This window comes from Podarcis melisellensis (assembly GCF_964234715.1).
Source record: "Podarcis melisellensis genome assembly, chromosome: 12".
Taxonomy (NCBI): Eukaryota; Metazoa; Chordata; class Lepidosauria; order Squamata; family Lacertidae; genus Podarcis; species Podarcis melisellensis.
Window position 1 is genome coordinate 52266343 of NC_138544.1, and position 13363 is coordinate 52279705.

The following is a 13363-nucleotide window of genomic DNA, read 5'->3' on the forward strand; positions in this document are numbered from 1 at the left end:
CCCTGTTTGCTGTTGCAGTAAAAAGTGAAGGCAACATTTGTACAAACAGGACATGTTAGCAGTCACTGTTTGCTCTTAGCAGCCACAAAGAGCCAAGACTATGACGATTGCAGTTTCTTATCTTAATCCTAGGTTTTTAATCCGTGACCGCAGAATGCTGAGGCTTTTGTTCAGTGATCACTTGGTGCCCTCTGGACTGCAGGGGTCTCCCATCCTCACATAAGCCACGTTTGAGCCTAAGTCCTTGGGGAAGGACCACCAAACTCACAGGTGGTCCTGTTGTGTTTTCAAGTTTTAAAATAGATAGGGGACCACAACTCCCTGGTGGTCTTTTCAGATCGATATTCTGAAAATATAGCGTTCTGCAAACCCTTTCCTCCTTTTGCCCCCAACCATCTGCCCCCTAAATCTTTCAAAATGGGGCGTTTCTGTTTCTTTTCCCATTGTTGATGGAAGCAGATCCTTGGAACCTACGGCAAATTTTCTCCCAACTAATAGCCTGCTAGGATAGCCAACAATAACAGGCCTGTCTAGACCTTCCAAATGTTGCTAAGTTGTTCCTTCGTCTCTCCCATATCCCCCCCTCATTTGACAGCTAAGCTGTTTGGGTGGTCTGATGCTGACCCTGTTTTCTCGCGGCTGTTTTCTCATCCGGCTCTCAAACGGCGAAGACGAACTAGGAATGCAGATTCTCCCCTTAGCGATTCCTCACACACACAGACACACGTACACACAAGGAGAGGAGCGGAGCCTGGGAAATATAGACAGGATCTCAGCCTACCAGAGCCGTCACAACTAGGTTGGGGGGAGGCAGGTGCTGGTATTCTGCCAGGTGGCTGAATCAGCGGCAGATTTGTGGCAAAGGTTCGAGGGCTTGCGGTTTGGAATCTCGGGCCGGGCGGGAAAGCCCCACGTCCAATTGATAAGAAGGCAACCTCAGATCGTGATTTCAAGCTGAAATTGGCACAGTTCAGTTTAGAAATGTTATGTGAATGAAATGAGGGTCGTGGAGGAAGGCTATATTCTTTAAAACCCCATCTCCTCACAGTGCAGGTTCCGGGGGCCAGCTTTACCTGTTGGCTATCTGCCTCGTTAATGCTGCTAGATGATGGGAGTTGTAGTTTAGCGACATCTGGAGGGCCAAAGGTTTTCCAGCCCTGCACTGGAGAGCAAGTTTAAACTCAATAATATTTACATATTACATAATAATATTTACCTCAGGTTGCAAATGGGATCAGTTCTGGAGGCCCATTCGCAACATGAAAAGAGCGCAACCAGCAGCGGCGCGTCTGCGCATGCATGGGTTGCGATTTGGCAGTTGTGTGCATGCGCGAAGCATGATTTAGCGCTTCTGTGTATGCGCGAGTGGCGAAACCCAGAAGTAACCCTTTCCGATACTTCTGGTTCACCGCAGGACGTAACCTGAAAGAACGTAACATGAAGCATGCGTAACATGAGGTATGACTGCATATCTCAGGAGACATACGCAGGGTTGCGCTGTAAGTAAACAATCCTGAGTCAGCCAGTAGAGCAGACTTGGAAGCAGGGCTAATAGCAGTTATTGTGCCTGTCGTTTACTGTTCCCCCTCTCTCACATTAAATACTACGCTAGCAATGTGGTTGTGAGGTGGAAAAAGCATTTAGGGTGTGTGTGTGTTTTATTTGAACAAAAAGATTTGATGGTTCATGTTTGCGGTAACAGGACTATGTAGAATCATAGAACTGTAGTTGGATGTGTTACAGTAAAATCTGGGTGCGAGGCTGCTCTGCCACCCAGCTCGTCGGACTAAGTCCGCGGGTCCCTGCGGAGGAAAATGAGCTCAGCCGGAGACAGGAGCAAGCTGCAGAAGATCCAAGTTTATTGCGCAACAGGTTCAAGGCGAGATTGAACAGCGAGAAAGGGGTGACATGAACTTTTGAAACTTCCCTCCATGTCCCAGAATACAGTGCAAAACACATCCCAGTTACATCATGAATACATTAAGAAGAGGTTGGGTTACACAGGATTAGCATATGGAGGAGGGAGGGGGGAATATGCAGAGCTGGAGATATGCGCAGATAAGCACATCCTGAGTACCTGTGATGAGAAGACAATGGTCCATGTACTGGCATTGCCCGGAGGAAAGGCTTGGCAGAGTGATTTGACGGGATTAGGGTCTTGACACCTTGCTTGAGGGATTATGGAGGACAGGGGAGGTGTCATGGAGTCCTAGAGAAATTGAGCAAATTGGCACGTTGATTTTCTATGAATTTTATAGATTTTAGTCCCTTTTGACATTGACAATTGGAAATAAATGGATATATTGTAGCGAAGAAGAAGGTGAAGAAGACATGCCCCCCCTTCCCTATCAGATGGGACCCCGAGGGTCATCTAGTCCAACCAGCTGTGATTCAGGAATCTCAACGAAAGCACCCACGACAGACGGCCACTCAACCTCTGCTTTAAAAACTCCACCACCTCCCGAGGGAGTCCGTTCCACGGTCAAGACAGTGCGTGTTTTCTTAAACTCGGCTTTTTTGCAAATGCTCTCATTTCCTCTTGCAGGCCGAGAGGCAAAAGATAGCATTTGAAAGCTAAGCAATGGGAGAGAAAGCCAAACGGGTTCTCAAGAACTGCCTGAAAAGGGAAGTTGAGGTGATGTGAAAGTCGGCGAGGGGAAGGCGCCACTTAGCTGGGGGTGCGGGAGGGTGCGGGGAGTTAAGATGGATGGATGAGTCCTATGGGTGGGGCAGGGGGCGTGCTTGTTATTTTGCACTCATCTCAAAAATCCCACCCAAAGGTGGTTTAGGGCAGATGGTGCATTTTGAGGGGGTTTCCCTTGAAATGTTAATGCAGAGTCATCAGGGAGTGGCAGGCAGGAGTGGGGGCCTAAGACTTCCCCCTGCCCTCATATTCTCCCCTGCAAAGGCACCCAGGGACTAGGTTTTCTTCAATTCTCTCCCCCTGCCATTTGTCTCTGAAAATGCAAGCTGACGGGCATTGGAGGTGCGTGTGAGGAAATAACTGGGGAGTAGAGAAGAGATGGGGACATGGGTGGCGCTGTGGGTTAAACCACAGAGCCTAGGACTTGCCGATCAGAAGGCCGGCGGTTCGAATCCCTGTTACAGGGTGGGCTCCCGTTGCTCAAACCCTGCTCCTGCCAACCTAGCAGTTCGAAAGCATGTCAAAGTGCAAGTAGATAAATAGGTACCGCTCTGGCGGGAAGGTAAACGGCATTTCTGGGCGCTGCTCTGGTTCGCCAGAAGCGGCTTAGTTATGCTGGCCACATGACCCGGAAGCTGTACGCCGGCTCCCTCGGCCAGTAAAGTGAGATGAGCGCCGCAACCCCAGAGTCGGTCACAACTGGACCTAATGGTCAGGGGTCCCTTTACCTTTAGAGAAGAGATGAAGCACCCTCTCTCCTGTTCATTCACCCCCTTGAGTGTCCCCCATCCAGCTTACACCAGGGGTCAGCAAACGTACCGTGCCTCGGGCCAGTGTCTCCAGTGCAGATCACGCGGCGGGCCGGAGGGCGAGGGAGCGTGTGCCCATACGTCTGTGCCCATGCTATTTCCAGCGCACTTCTGGGTCGGAGGAGCACCAGAAATAGCTTGTGCACATCCTCCAACCCCGATGTGCACCGGAAATAACGCTTGTGCATGCGCAAATAACGCTTGCACATGCTCACAAGCTATTTCCAGTGCTCGTCCAAACGGAAGTGGGCAGCCGCGCTGCGCAGTGCCGGTAAGAGTGGACAGTGGGCGGCGGGGGTCACTGCAGGCCAGATAAACGAGTCCCTCAGGCCTTATCCGGCCCGCGGACCTTAGTTTGGGGACCCCAGCTTACACTAACGTTATCCCAGTGAACACCTTTATAGGACCACGTGTTCCCATGTCCTTGCATGCTAAACTGCCAGGGAGCATGTTTTAAGTGCTGGTTCTTAGAGAGGCGCCAAACATGCAGCTGGGCCATGCTGTTTCGCACTGCGAGCGGAGAGAGGGCTCACATCACTGATACACTTCTCTGTGGAGAGATGCTTGTGTTGCCGTCCTCAGAGAAGACACAGAGAGAGCACTTGCCACTGGCAAGCAGGCTTCTGGGGACGTTGCCAGCCGTTCCCCACACATTTTCCGCCTTAACTCTTCAGCCATGAGAACAAGGAATGTGCCAGTGTTTTCAAATGCACTGCATACCGATGTACCCGGTGAGCAGAAGGCAGACAGTCCTGTCTCAGTGCTGGCGCTGTGACTTGAGTTACGTTGCCTTCTGGCTTTTGTCCGTGTTGCTGTCCTGAATTCCTTGCCACGGCTGTCAATTTCAGCACCTGGCACACACCTCCCTCACCTTCCCTTGCCCAGAACTTAGCGAGGGGTCTTGTGCCAGCTGCTGCCCCAGCAATGGTGCAGGTGCCAGGTGTAGATATCTAATGCTTATTTCCCCTAAATTGATTTTTGAATTTTATTGTTATTCATGTTTTTATACAGTGGTACCTCGGGTTAGGTACTTAATTCATTCCGGAGGTCCATTCTTAACCTGAAACTGTTCTTAACCTGAAGCACCACTTTAGCTAATGGGGCCTCCCGCTGCTGCCGCGCCGCTGGAGCACAATTTCTGTTCTCATCCTGAAGCAAAGTTCTTAACCCGAGGTAATATTTCTGGGTTAGTGGAGCCTGTAACCTGAAGCGTATGTAACCTGAAGCGTATGTAACCTGAGGTACCACTGTACTGTATTTTATGCCGCTTTTATAATTGTTTTAAATTTGTTGTTAGCCTCCCTGAGCCCGGTTTTGAACTGGGAAAGGTGGCGCATAAATAAAAAATATTATTATTATTATTATTACCAAGACCCACACCCCAGCAGGAGGCACCCCACAACCCCTCAGAGCTCACTGCCCTGCTCTCCTCCTCCTTTTTGCCACTGTTCCACTATTCTCTCTGAGTGGTCAGGAAATTGCAAGAAAGATGAGAGAGAGGAGTGGAGAGGAACCTCCAACCTGTGGGCCTGATTAGCCCCACTGGTCCTCCCCATTTGGCCTGCGAGGCTGCTTCCGTCCTGCCCCGCCAACCCAATTTGCTACATCTGATGACGTCAGTTACGACTTCATGGGTGGAACACGCAAAGGCGAGATTGAAAAGCTGTGGGAGCACCAACGTGTGATGGCCTGGGACTTGGGCTCAGACTCGGAACCAGAGGAGTCTCAGTCGCACTGCATCCTTTGCCACAGGCAGCATCTGGACCAAGTCTGGGGCCTGATCCTGAAGAGTCCCAGTCTGCACAGGTTCCCCTGCAACAAACACCAGCTGGGCCGAGTCAGGGGCCTGAGCCTGCCCTGACTCCAGATGCGCGGATGACCTCGTTGCCTTCAGCTGGGCCATCACTTACAGCTGCTCCACTACTGGTTGGGTCAGGGGAGGTTGCGACAGCCCCTGGGTCTAGTAACCCACCGACGTCTCCCAAGCTGCAGAGACTGAGGTCTGAGAGAAGGAGAGACCTGAGTACTCGCAGGAGGAGTGAGACAGGGAGGTGAGTCGCCGGGGGATCAGGACCGGCCGCTACCCCGACAAAGATAAAAGGCTGTCGGACCCCGCCCCAGGTTGCGGGAGCAACATTGCTGCTTGCTGGAACCTGCCTGAGACCCTGTGCCTGACCTAGCCTGGTTTCCTGCCTTGGTCCTGTTGGACTGACTCCTCATGGAATCCTTGGATTTGGGACTGGACCTGGACCATGTTGCTCGGTGTCAGAGCCACCCGTTGGTCCCAGCTCACAAGAGACCCAAGTCCAATCCACTTTATTTACAAAAGTCTTTATTGAAGATCATTGCTCCTTTTACGTTCCATCTCCGTGGCTCTACGTCTGAACGTTAGACCGCCGAAGTCCCCTCTGAGTCGGTACCGCCTCTACACCAGTTTAAGAGGCTTGTGCTGGACCACCTCTTCCTCTCCTTCCTCTTCCGCAGGGTCTTTCTGCCCCCCTGGGTTCCCTCCCGCCGGGACTCGCCCGAGGCTGAATCCTCTGACGCCTCTTCCCCCCTCCTTCGCGCTTTGGGGCCGGGCTCCTCCCCAGGGCTCTCTTCACTTCCGCGCGCCTCCACATTTGAACTTGGCGCGCGTACGTTGCTCCTGACCTTTCTCTCGACCGCTACACTGCTCCCGGTGCTACTCTCTGCCCCTTCCGGCAGAGCGCCCTGCTCCGATCTCCTCTGTCTCCTTCTTGCTCTGCTCCCTCTGACACACTGGTAACTCCACCCCCTTCACTCCGTTCCGGCGGAGAAACCGGCTCCGATCTCCCACTCTCACTGGGGGCTCTCCTCTCGCTCCCCTGCTCCTGATTGCTTCCCCCTTGGGGTCCCCTTGGTCTGACCAGGGGGGCTCCCTTTTGGGAGTCCTCTGACTCACTGGACAGACTCACGGACGACCTTTGGTCATTGTCATCCTCCTCCTCGTCTCTCTGGGATTCTTCCCCCTCGCTCTCTGTCTCCTCCCCCATCTGCCCTTCTCTCCCTGAAACCCTGACACTCGGGTTCCCCCCAGCCCAGCACACAATGATTGTTTGTGGAAGCTCTGGATATCAGCAGATCGGTGTGGCTTGCAAAGGTTGCAACATGTTCCACTTGCCTTGGGCCCTGACCACAGATTCTAGAATCTTAGAGGTGGAAGAGACCCCGAGGGTCCTTTAATCCAACCCTCTGCAATGCAGGAATCTCAACTAAAGCATCCATGACAGATGGCCGCCCAACTTCTGCTGAAAAACCTCCAAGGAAGGAGAGTTCACAGCCTCCTAATGGAGATTGCGAAGGACGATTCACAGCCAGTCATCCAAATGAATGGACTGCAGCGACAGAAGAAAACTAAATCAAATCTAACCTAGGACCAGCACTGTCCAGGAAGATGGTTCCATCATTTGGCACTTCTAATAGTAGGGACACAGGTGCCGCTGTGGGTTAAACCACAGAGAATAGAACTTGCAAATCAGAAGGTCGGCGGTTCAAATCCCCGTGACGGGGTGAGCTCCCGTTGCTCGGTCCCTGCTCCTGCCAACCTAGCAGTTCGAAAGCATGTCAAAGTGCAAGTAGATAAATAGGTACCGCTCCGGCGGGAAGGTAAACGGTGTTTCTGTGCGCTGCTCTGGTTCGCCAGAAGCGGCTTAGTCATGCTGGCCACATGACCCGGAAGCTGTACACCGGCTCCCTCGGCCAATAAAGCGAGATGAGCGCCGCAACTCCAGAGTCGGCCACGACTGGACCAAATGGTCAGGGGTCCCTTTACCTTTACCTAATAGCGGAGTGCCCTTTTTCTGATGTGGGACAATTGTTCCCCATTCCCTGCTCTTGTGTCATTCTGCATGCCTTCAAGATGGCGGTTCTTTTTGCTCACCTGACATGTTTCAGGGTTCCCGGTCATATGCTACCTTTTTGCTGGTCAGTGAGGTCCCTTATAAAGCACTTACTACGTAAGGCTTCCTGAGTAAAGAGCTGTTGGGGCAGAGACTCAGAGAACAGCGCAGCAGGACCTGCTTGTTCTCAGAGGCGATTATTGGAAGGTTTGTTCCTTTCAAACCTGATCCTGATTCCACTTTTACAAGTATAGATGGGTGGTTCTGTTGATTTCAGTTCTCTCAGTTTCTAATTTGTCAAGTCTTCAATTCAGTTCTTCACATTTCTGCAACAATTTGTGGGTTGTTTATTTATTTTCATCCTCAGGAAAATTTCCCAGCATTTTAGAGCACATTTCTCCTGACGCGCAAATGTTTGTATGCAATTTTGCCGAATGCATACATTTTTGCTAAGCGTATAGTGCATTTTGTGTGTGTTATTTTCACTAACACCTGCATTTTCGGGCACACTTTTTCTACACATTACTTGGCTGGAAAACCGCACCACAAAATTCAGAGAACGGCAGATTTTGAAGTATGGATTTCAGTCCACAGATCATCTCAGAAAGTTCAGATTTGATAGGTTTGCTTTTAAATGCAGAGTCAAATTTCTCCCCCTCCCACCCCTTACTGTTTGGGCCTTGATTGAACTGGTTGCTCAAATAGCACACCTGCCCCTTCAGGGAAGCCTTTTGCTTTTGGGGGTGGGAGGTGGACCCCAAGAGCCGGGATTAATCCATTTCTGCCCAAGATCCTTTGTAAACAGGACTGAGTGAGCAGCAGCTTTGCAAGCCATGATGCCAACTCTTCTGATCTGTCTTCTCCAATGAATTCTGATTATCATTATTTTGGAGGTTGAGCATCGCTCCACTGATGCTTTAACAAACAAGTTTTCCTATTGTTTAAGCCACACACATGGGACTGTCTGAAGGAGCATCCTGCCATCTATTTTTGTTTACAGAACTCAGGAGAAAGGGGTTTCCTGAAGTACAAATGTTTTTGGAAATCAAGCAGAGGGGGAAGCGACTCTTCCGCGAATCAGTGTGGTCTTCCCTTGTTAGTTCATCCTTCTGGACTGCTGCTGAGGGAGAAAAACACAGGGCTGTACATTTTCCAGGCACTGAAGGCAGATGTTGTCTTTAAGCCACCTGACTGACAGGCAACAGTACAGCCAGCAGGACAAGGCCTGGAGCAAGGATTGGATTGGATTGATCTTTATTATGGCCATTGGCCCGTTACACGACAGTTTCCCATACCAACATATTATACTTAAACTTCCAAATTTAAAATTGCCAAAACTTACAAAAGACAAACAGTAACCGAAGCAAAACAAAAACAAAGACCACCATCATACATTACAATAAATTTGTAACCTATACATCGCCCTCTGCTCATAAATTAATCAAGGATATCAATGGTGATATCGCCTAAAACATAGATCATGGTTTAAAACAATGGTGATATCACCTAAAACATAGGTCATGGTTTAAAGGGGTTATCCGAATCACACAGGAGACCGTTTCTCTTCTTTAGGGATAGGACGCTGATCAGGAATCTGGCAACCATGAGTGATTTTAGGGGGTCATCATCAATTAGTAGATATCTCAGTTTGGCTTCAATCGTATCATCGGCAATTCCCTTAAGATATTGAGCAAGAAACTTGCTCCTGGCCGGTAAGTGAAAAGCACAGTCAAAAATTATGTGATGCAACGATTCCGGTGCCCCACAATTACAATCACAGAAGAGCGATATCTGTCCATTGGAGAATCTATTTCTCAGCACGTTCGATGGGAAGGTGTTGAATCTTGCCTTTACAAAGGCATATCTATGCCTGGAGCAAGATTTGAATGGTTTTGGATGAAACGGTGGTAGCTTAGTAGAACACATAGCCCATAGCTGCACACATAAAGCCCCGGGATTCAGCAACTGGCATATCTGGTTAAAACCAAGATCGTGTAGAAGGGTGAGGAAAGATCTCCCACTGCCTATGAGAAGAGGCAAGGTAGCTCAGTGATCTGCCCTGTTGGCCATCTGTCATGGATGCTTTAGATGAAATTCCTGCATTGAAAGGGGTGAGACTAAATGGCCGTTGGAGGTCTCATCCTACTTGACGGTTCTATGATTCTGTGTCCTGGTATAAGGCTACTCTTGATATCCTCACAAGCTCTTGTGCTTTCTAGGTTTTTATCTCTATGGATATGGATATTGCGCGTGTGAGGGAGAGGGAAACAGAGACCTGTTTTGCGCATTTGGAGAAGCCATAAACCAAGAGCTTATTATGCGCAAGCGAATTGCTGCCACTTTGCTCCAACACATGCCTCCTGGCTCACGCTGGAGAGAAGCAGTCGTCTGCAATCATCACCTGAGGCCTTTTTTCATGTGCCCCCTCCACAAGAGGTTTGGAGGGTGGTTGGAGGGCCTTTTTGTGGTGGCTCCCCATTTGTGGAATGCTCTCCCCAGGGAGGCTCGCCTGGTGCCTTCATTAGGCATCGGGTGAAAATGTTTCTCTGTAACTGGGCCTTGGGCTGATTGACCATTCTGTGGCCTTTCCAATGTGTTTGTGGGAGAGGTGTGTGTGTGATTGGTTTGTTTTTGTCTTACGTATTTTGTGTTCTCATTTTGCACCTCTATGTTGTGAACCTCCTTGAGATCTACGGATGGTGGGCAGTATACGAATTAAATCAGTCAATCAACCAACCAACCACAAGCTGTGGCAAAGTGTTACGGCAGAACCAGGGATTGTGTAATAATAATAATAATAATAATAATAATAATAATAATAATAATAATAATAATTTCTTATTTATACCCCGGCCATCTGGCTGGGCTTCCCCAGCCACTCTGGGCGGCTTCCAACAGAATATTAAAATACCGTAATGCATCAAACATTAAAAACTACCAGACTTTTAGAAGACCCACAACTTAACACTTATTATTATTATTATTATTATTATTATTAGTCACACCTTCCATTGTCCTCCTTGCTGCATTTTAGCAGAGGATTCATCCGCAGTGCCTGCCTGCCATCTTAATCTGCCCAGAATGCAACACACCTGTTAAGTTGTGGGTGAACATCTCAGATGACACAGTGATTCTTCAAACAGCTCTTGTTTATTCAAAGGCCAGAACAGAACTGAACTGAAGGGTCCAGCCAGCCTGCTTATAGAGAGCTCCAGTACAACATAACTGTAACAACTTTCTGTAACTATCCAATCACTGAACGTCACTTTCGATCCCTTATTTGCATATGTGGACCTTAACTATCTACAGCATCCCCCTGCTGGCCCAGGGTGAGAACTTCAGTACATAACAACACCAGTCCAGAGATTTTTGAAGACTTACCGGGGCATCGCATTTGAGGCAATTTAAAATGGTGCACGACCGCCGTGGACAGGAGCGAAGTTTAGCTCCTGTTGAGAAGTGGCCCTGCTGCCCATCCGTGGCTAAAATGTCACCTGGGAGCCCTGCAAAAAGGGCATTAAGGTGGCACAGCAATGCCAGAATGACCAGTCACCCTTCTAACACATGGGGACTCTTGTTGTTGTTGTTGTTGTTTAGTCGTTTAGTCGTGTCCGACTCTTCGTGACCCCCTGGACCAGAGAATGCCAGGCACCTCTGTCCTCCACTGCCTCCCGCAATTTGGTCAAACTCATGCTGGTAGCTTCGAGAACACTGTCCAACCATCTCGTCCTCTGTGGTCCCCTTCTCCTTGTGCCCTCCATCTTTCCCAACATCAGGGTCTTCTCCAGGGAGTCTTCTCTTCTCATGAGGTGGCCAAAGTACTGGAGCCTCAGCTTCACAATCTGTCCTTCCAATGAGCACTCAGGGCTGATTTCCTTCAGTATGGAGAGGTTTGATCTTCTTGCAGTCCATGGAACTCTCAAGCGTCTCCTCCAGCACCATAATTCAAAAGCATCCATTCTTCGGCGATCAGCCTTCTTTATGGTCCAGCTCTCACTTCCATACATCAGTACTGGGAAAACCATAGCTTGAACTATACGTACCTTTGTTGGCAAGGTGATGTCTCTACTTCTCAAGATGCTGTCTAGGCCTGTCATTGCCCTTCTCCCAAGAAGCAGGTGTCTTTTAATTTCGTGGGGACTCTTGGCCACTCCCAAAAGCCTTCGACAGCTGGCATCCAGACCTGGTTACTTGCAACCTGTGAACTGGTTCAGTGTTTCCATGCATAAAGGAAACATTTAGATTTGCAGCATCTTCTGCCGCTTCAGACTGGTGATCTTCTTTCTCTTGGGTGGGGAACCCCAGGGAAACATAATGACAGCTCCTTGCCACTGACAATTACAGGACCACACTGCCCCATTCTGGTAACTTATGGAAGGGGATTCCCGGCTCAACCAGGGTAATACTCGCATTTTCCTATTTTTTCCACCAAGCACCCCGTCAGAATTTTCTGAGAAACCTACAGGTATAGATTTCCTTTTTTAAAAACCAGCAACAACTGTTTTTATTGATACTTATAAAAAGATATACATACAAAAGTTCAAACCCAATTCAAAGTATCTTTTTTATAATATGCCAGACTAAAAATTATAATCTAAAAAGGAACAGGGGCAAAAAGAAAAAAAAAAGAGGAGTGAAGGGGGAATAGGGAGAGAAAAAAAGAAAGGAAAGAAAATGGAAAATATATATCAGCTAAATATAGTATTCGCTCATTAGCATCCAGCTGTTCTGTTTTCTATAAGCCAATGTTTTTTCACTCTTTTTTTTGAATTTTTAAATTTTCAATGCAGAATCATAACAAAAATTACAAACATTGAATCCAAAATAATACTATACAAACAAAAAACCCCCAAAACACACCAAAAAAACCAGAAAAGAAAAGGGGGAAAAAGGAAACAAAACTAAACTAAACAAAAACGAAAAAGCACACATCTACAGAAAAAAACCCATATCATTATGTACATATACACAAATTGACTTCCTTCCTTTGTTCTAAGACCTCAGTCTTCAAATCCAAATGTTACGAGTTCATTTTCTCTTACGCACAAAAAGCCCATAAGAAGTTTCTAGTCTTTAATAAATGTCAATAATATTTTTTCTCTAATTAAACCCGTTAATTTTGCCATCTCAGAATAGTCCAATAATTGTATCAACCATTCCTCCATAGTAGAGGAAGGCTGTATCTTTCCATCTTTTTGTGTGTAAAATTCGCCGCTGTAATCATATACTGGAATAATCTTCCACAGTCCTTTTCCAGTTGTGTATCCATTAACCCTAACAGAAAAAAAGTTCTGGCTTCAATTGGATATTAACCTTTAAAATCTGCAGTATCAATGCACGTATTTGTACCCATTTTTTATTGTTTTTTAGCCTTCTCTACATGTATAGATTTCGCAGTCTGCCACACTGGCACTTATGACTGATTTTTTTTAAAAAAAAATGTACTCAAGAGTTACTGTCTGAAAATACAAACAAATTCGCAACTATATAAATTGTGTGAAGTGTTCTCATTTAAACTCACTTATCTCTCTGCGCATACTTGATTCTTGTTGTAGACTTCCTTTCTGCTCTGCTAATAATAAAAGATTCATGCCATAGCTTGTCTTACACATGTGGGAATCTCGGATCACTCGTTCTTGAATTAGCCTCTGCCCCGGTCTTCTAACCCAATTGCTGATATTGAGAAAAATCCGCATATTATTATCATTATTTTTAAGTGCTGTGGTATGGGCCTTGGAGAGGTCCGGAAGGGGAGAGCTTCAGGTTCCACAAGACTAAATCTATTTCCTTTCTTCTGCAGACGAAGAGGAGGCACTCAACTCTATTATGAAAGATCTCGCAGCCTTGGGCAAATGTGGAGGCCTCTTGGATACCAACCGGAACAAAAACCACGTCTATTCCAACAAACAGGTGAGTTGAGTTGCAGGGAACACCTTCCTACAGGGCTCAAAGGTTGTGCTTTCTCAAACACCGGATTCTGGTCCATTAGGATGAATGGGGTACTTCCCCACCATCCTTCTTCTGACCTGACCCTCAGCTACCCATCGCCT

The 13363-nt window shown here is 47.8% G+C and overlaps 1 protein-coding gene across 1 annotated transcript in view; it reads left to right on the top strand.

Annotated features, from left to right (window-relative positions):
- LOC309353170 (mitogen-activated protein kinase kinase kinase 3-like) overlaps positions 1-13363 on the top strand; it is a 114474-nt gene that overhangs the window by 42245 nt on the left and 58866 nt on the right. Inside the window, exon 3 of the mRNA XM_081882410.1 lies at positions 13114-13223. Within this exon, the coding sequence (XP_081738536.1) occupies positions 13114-13223 (110 nt within the window). The remainder of the gene's footprint in view (positions 1-13113; positions 13224-13363) is intronic.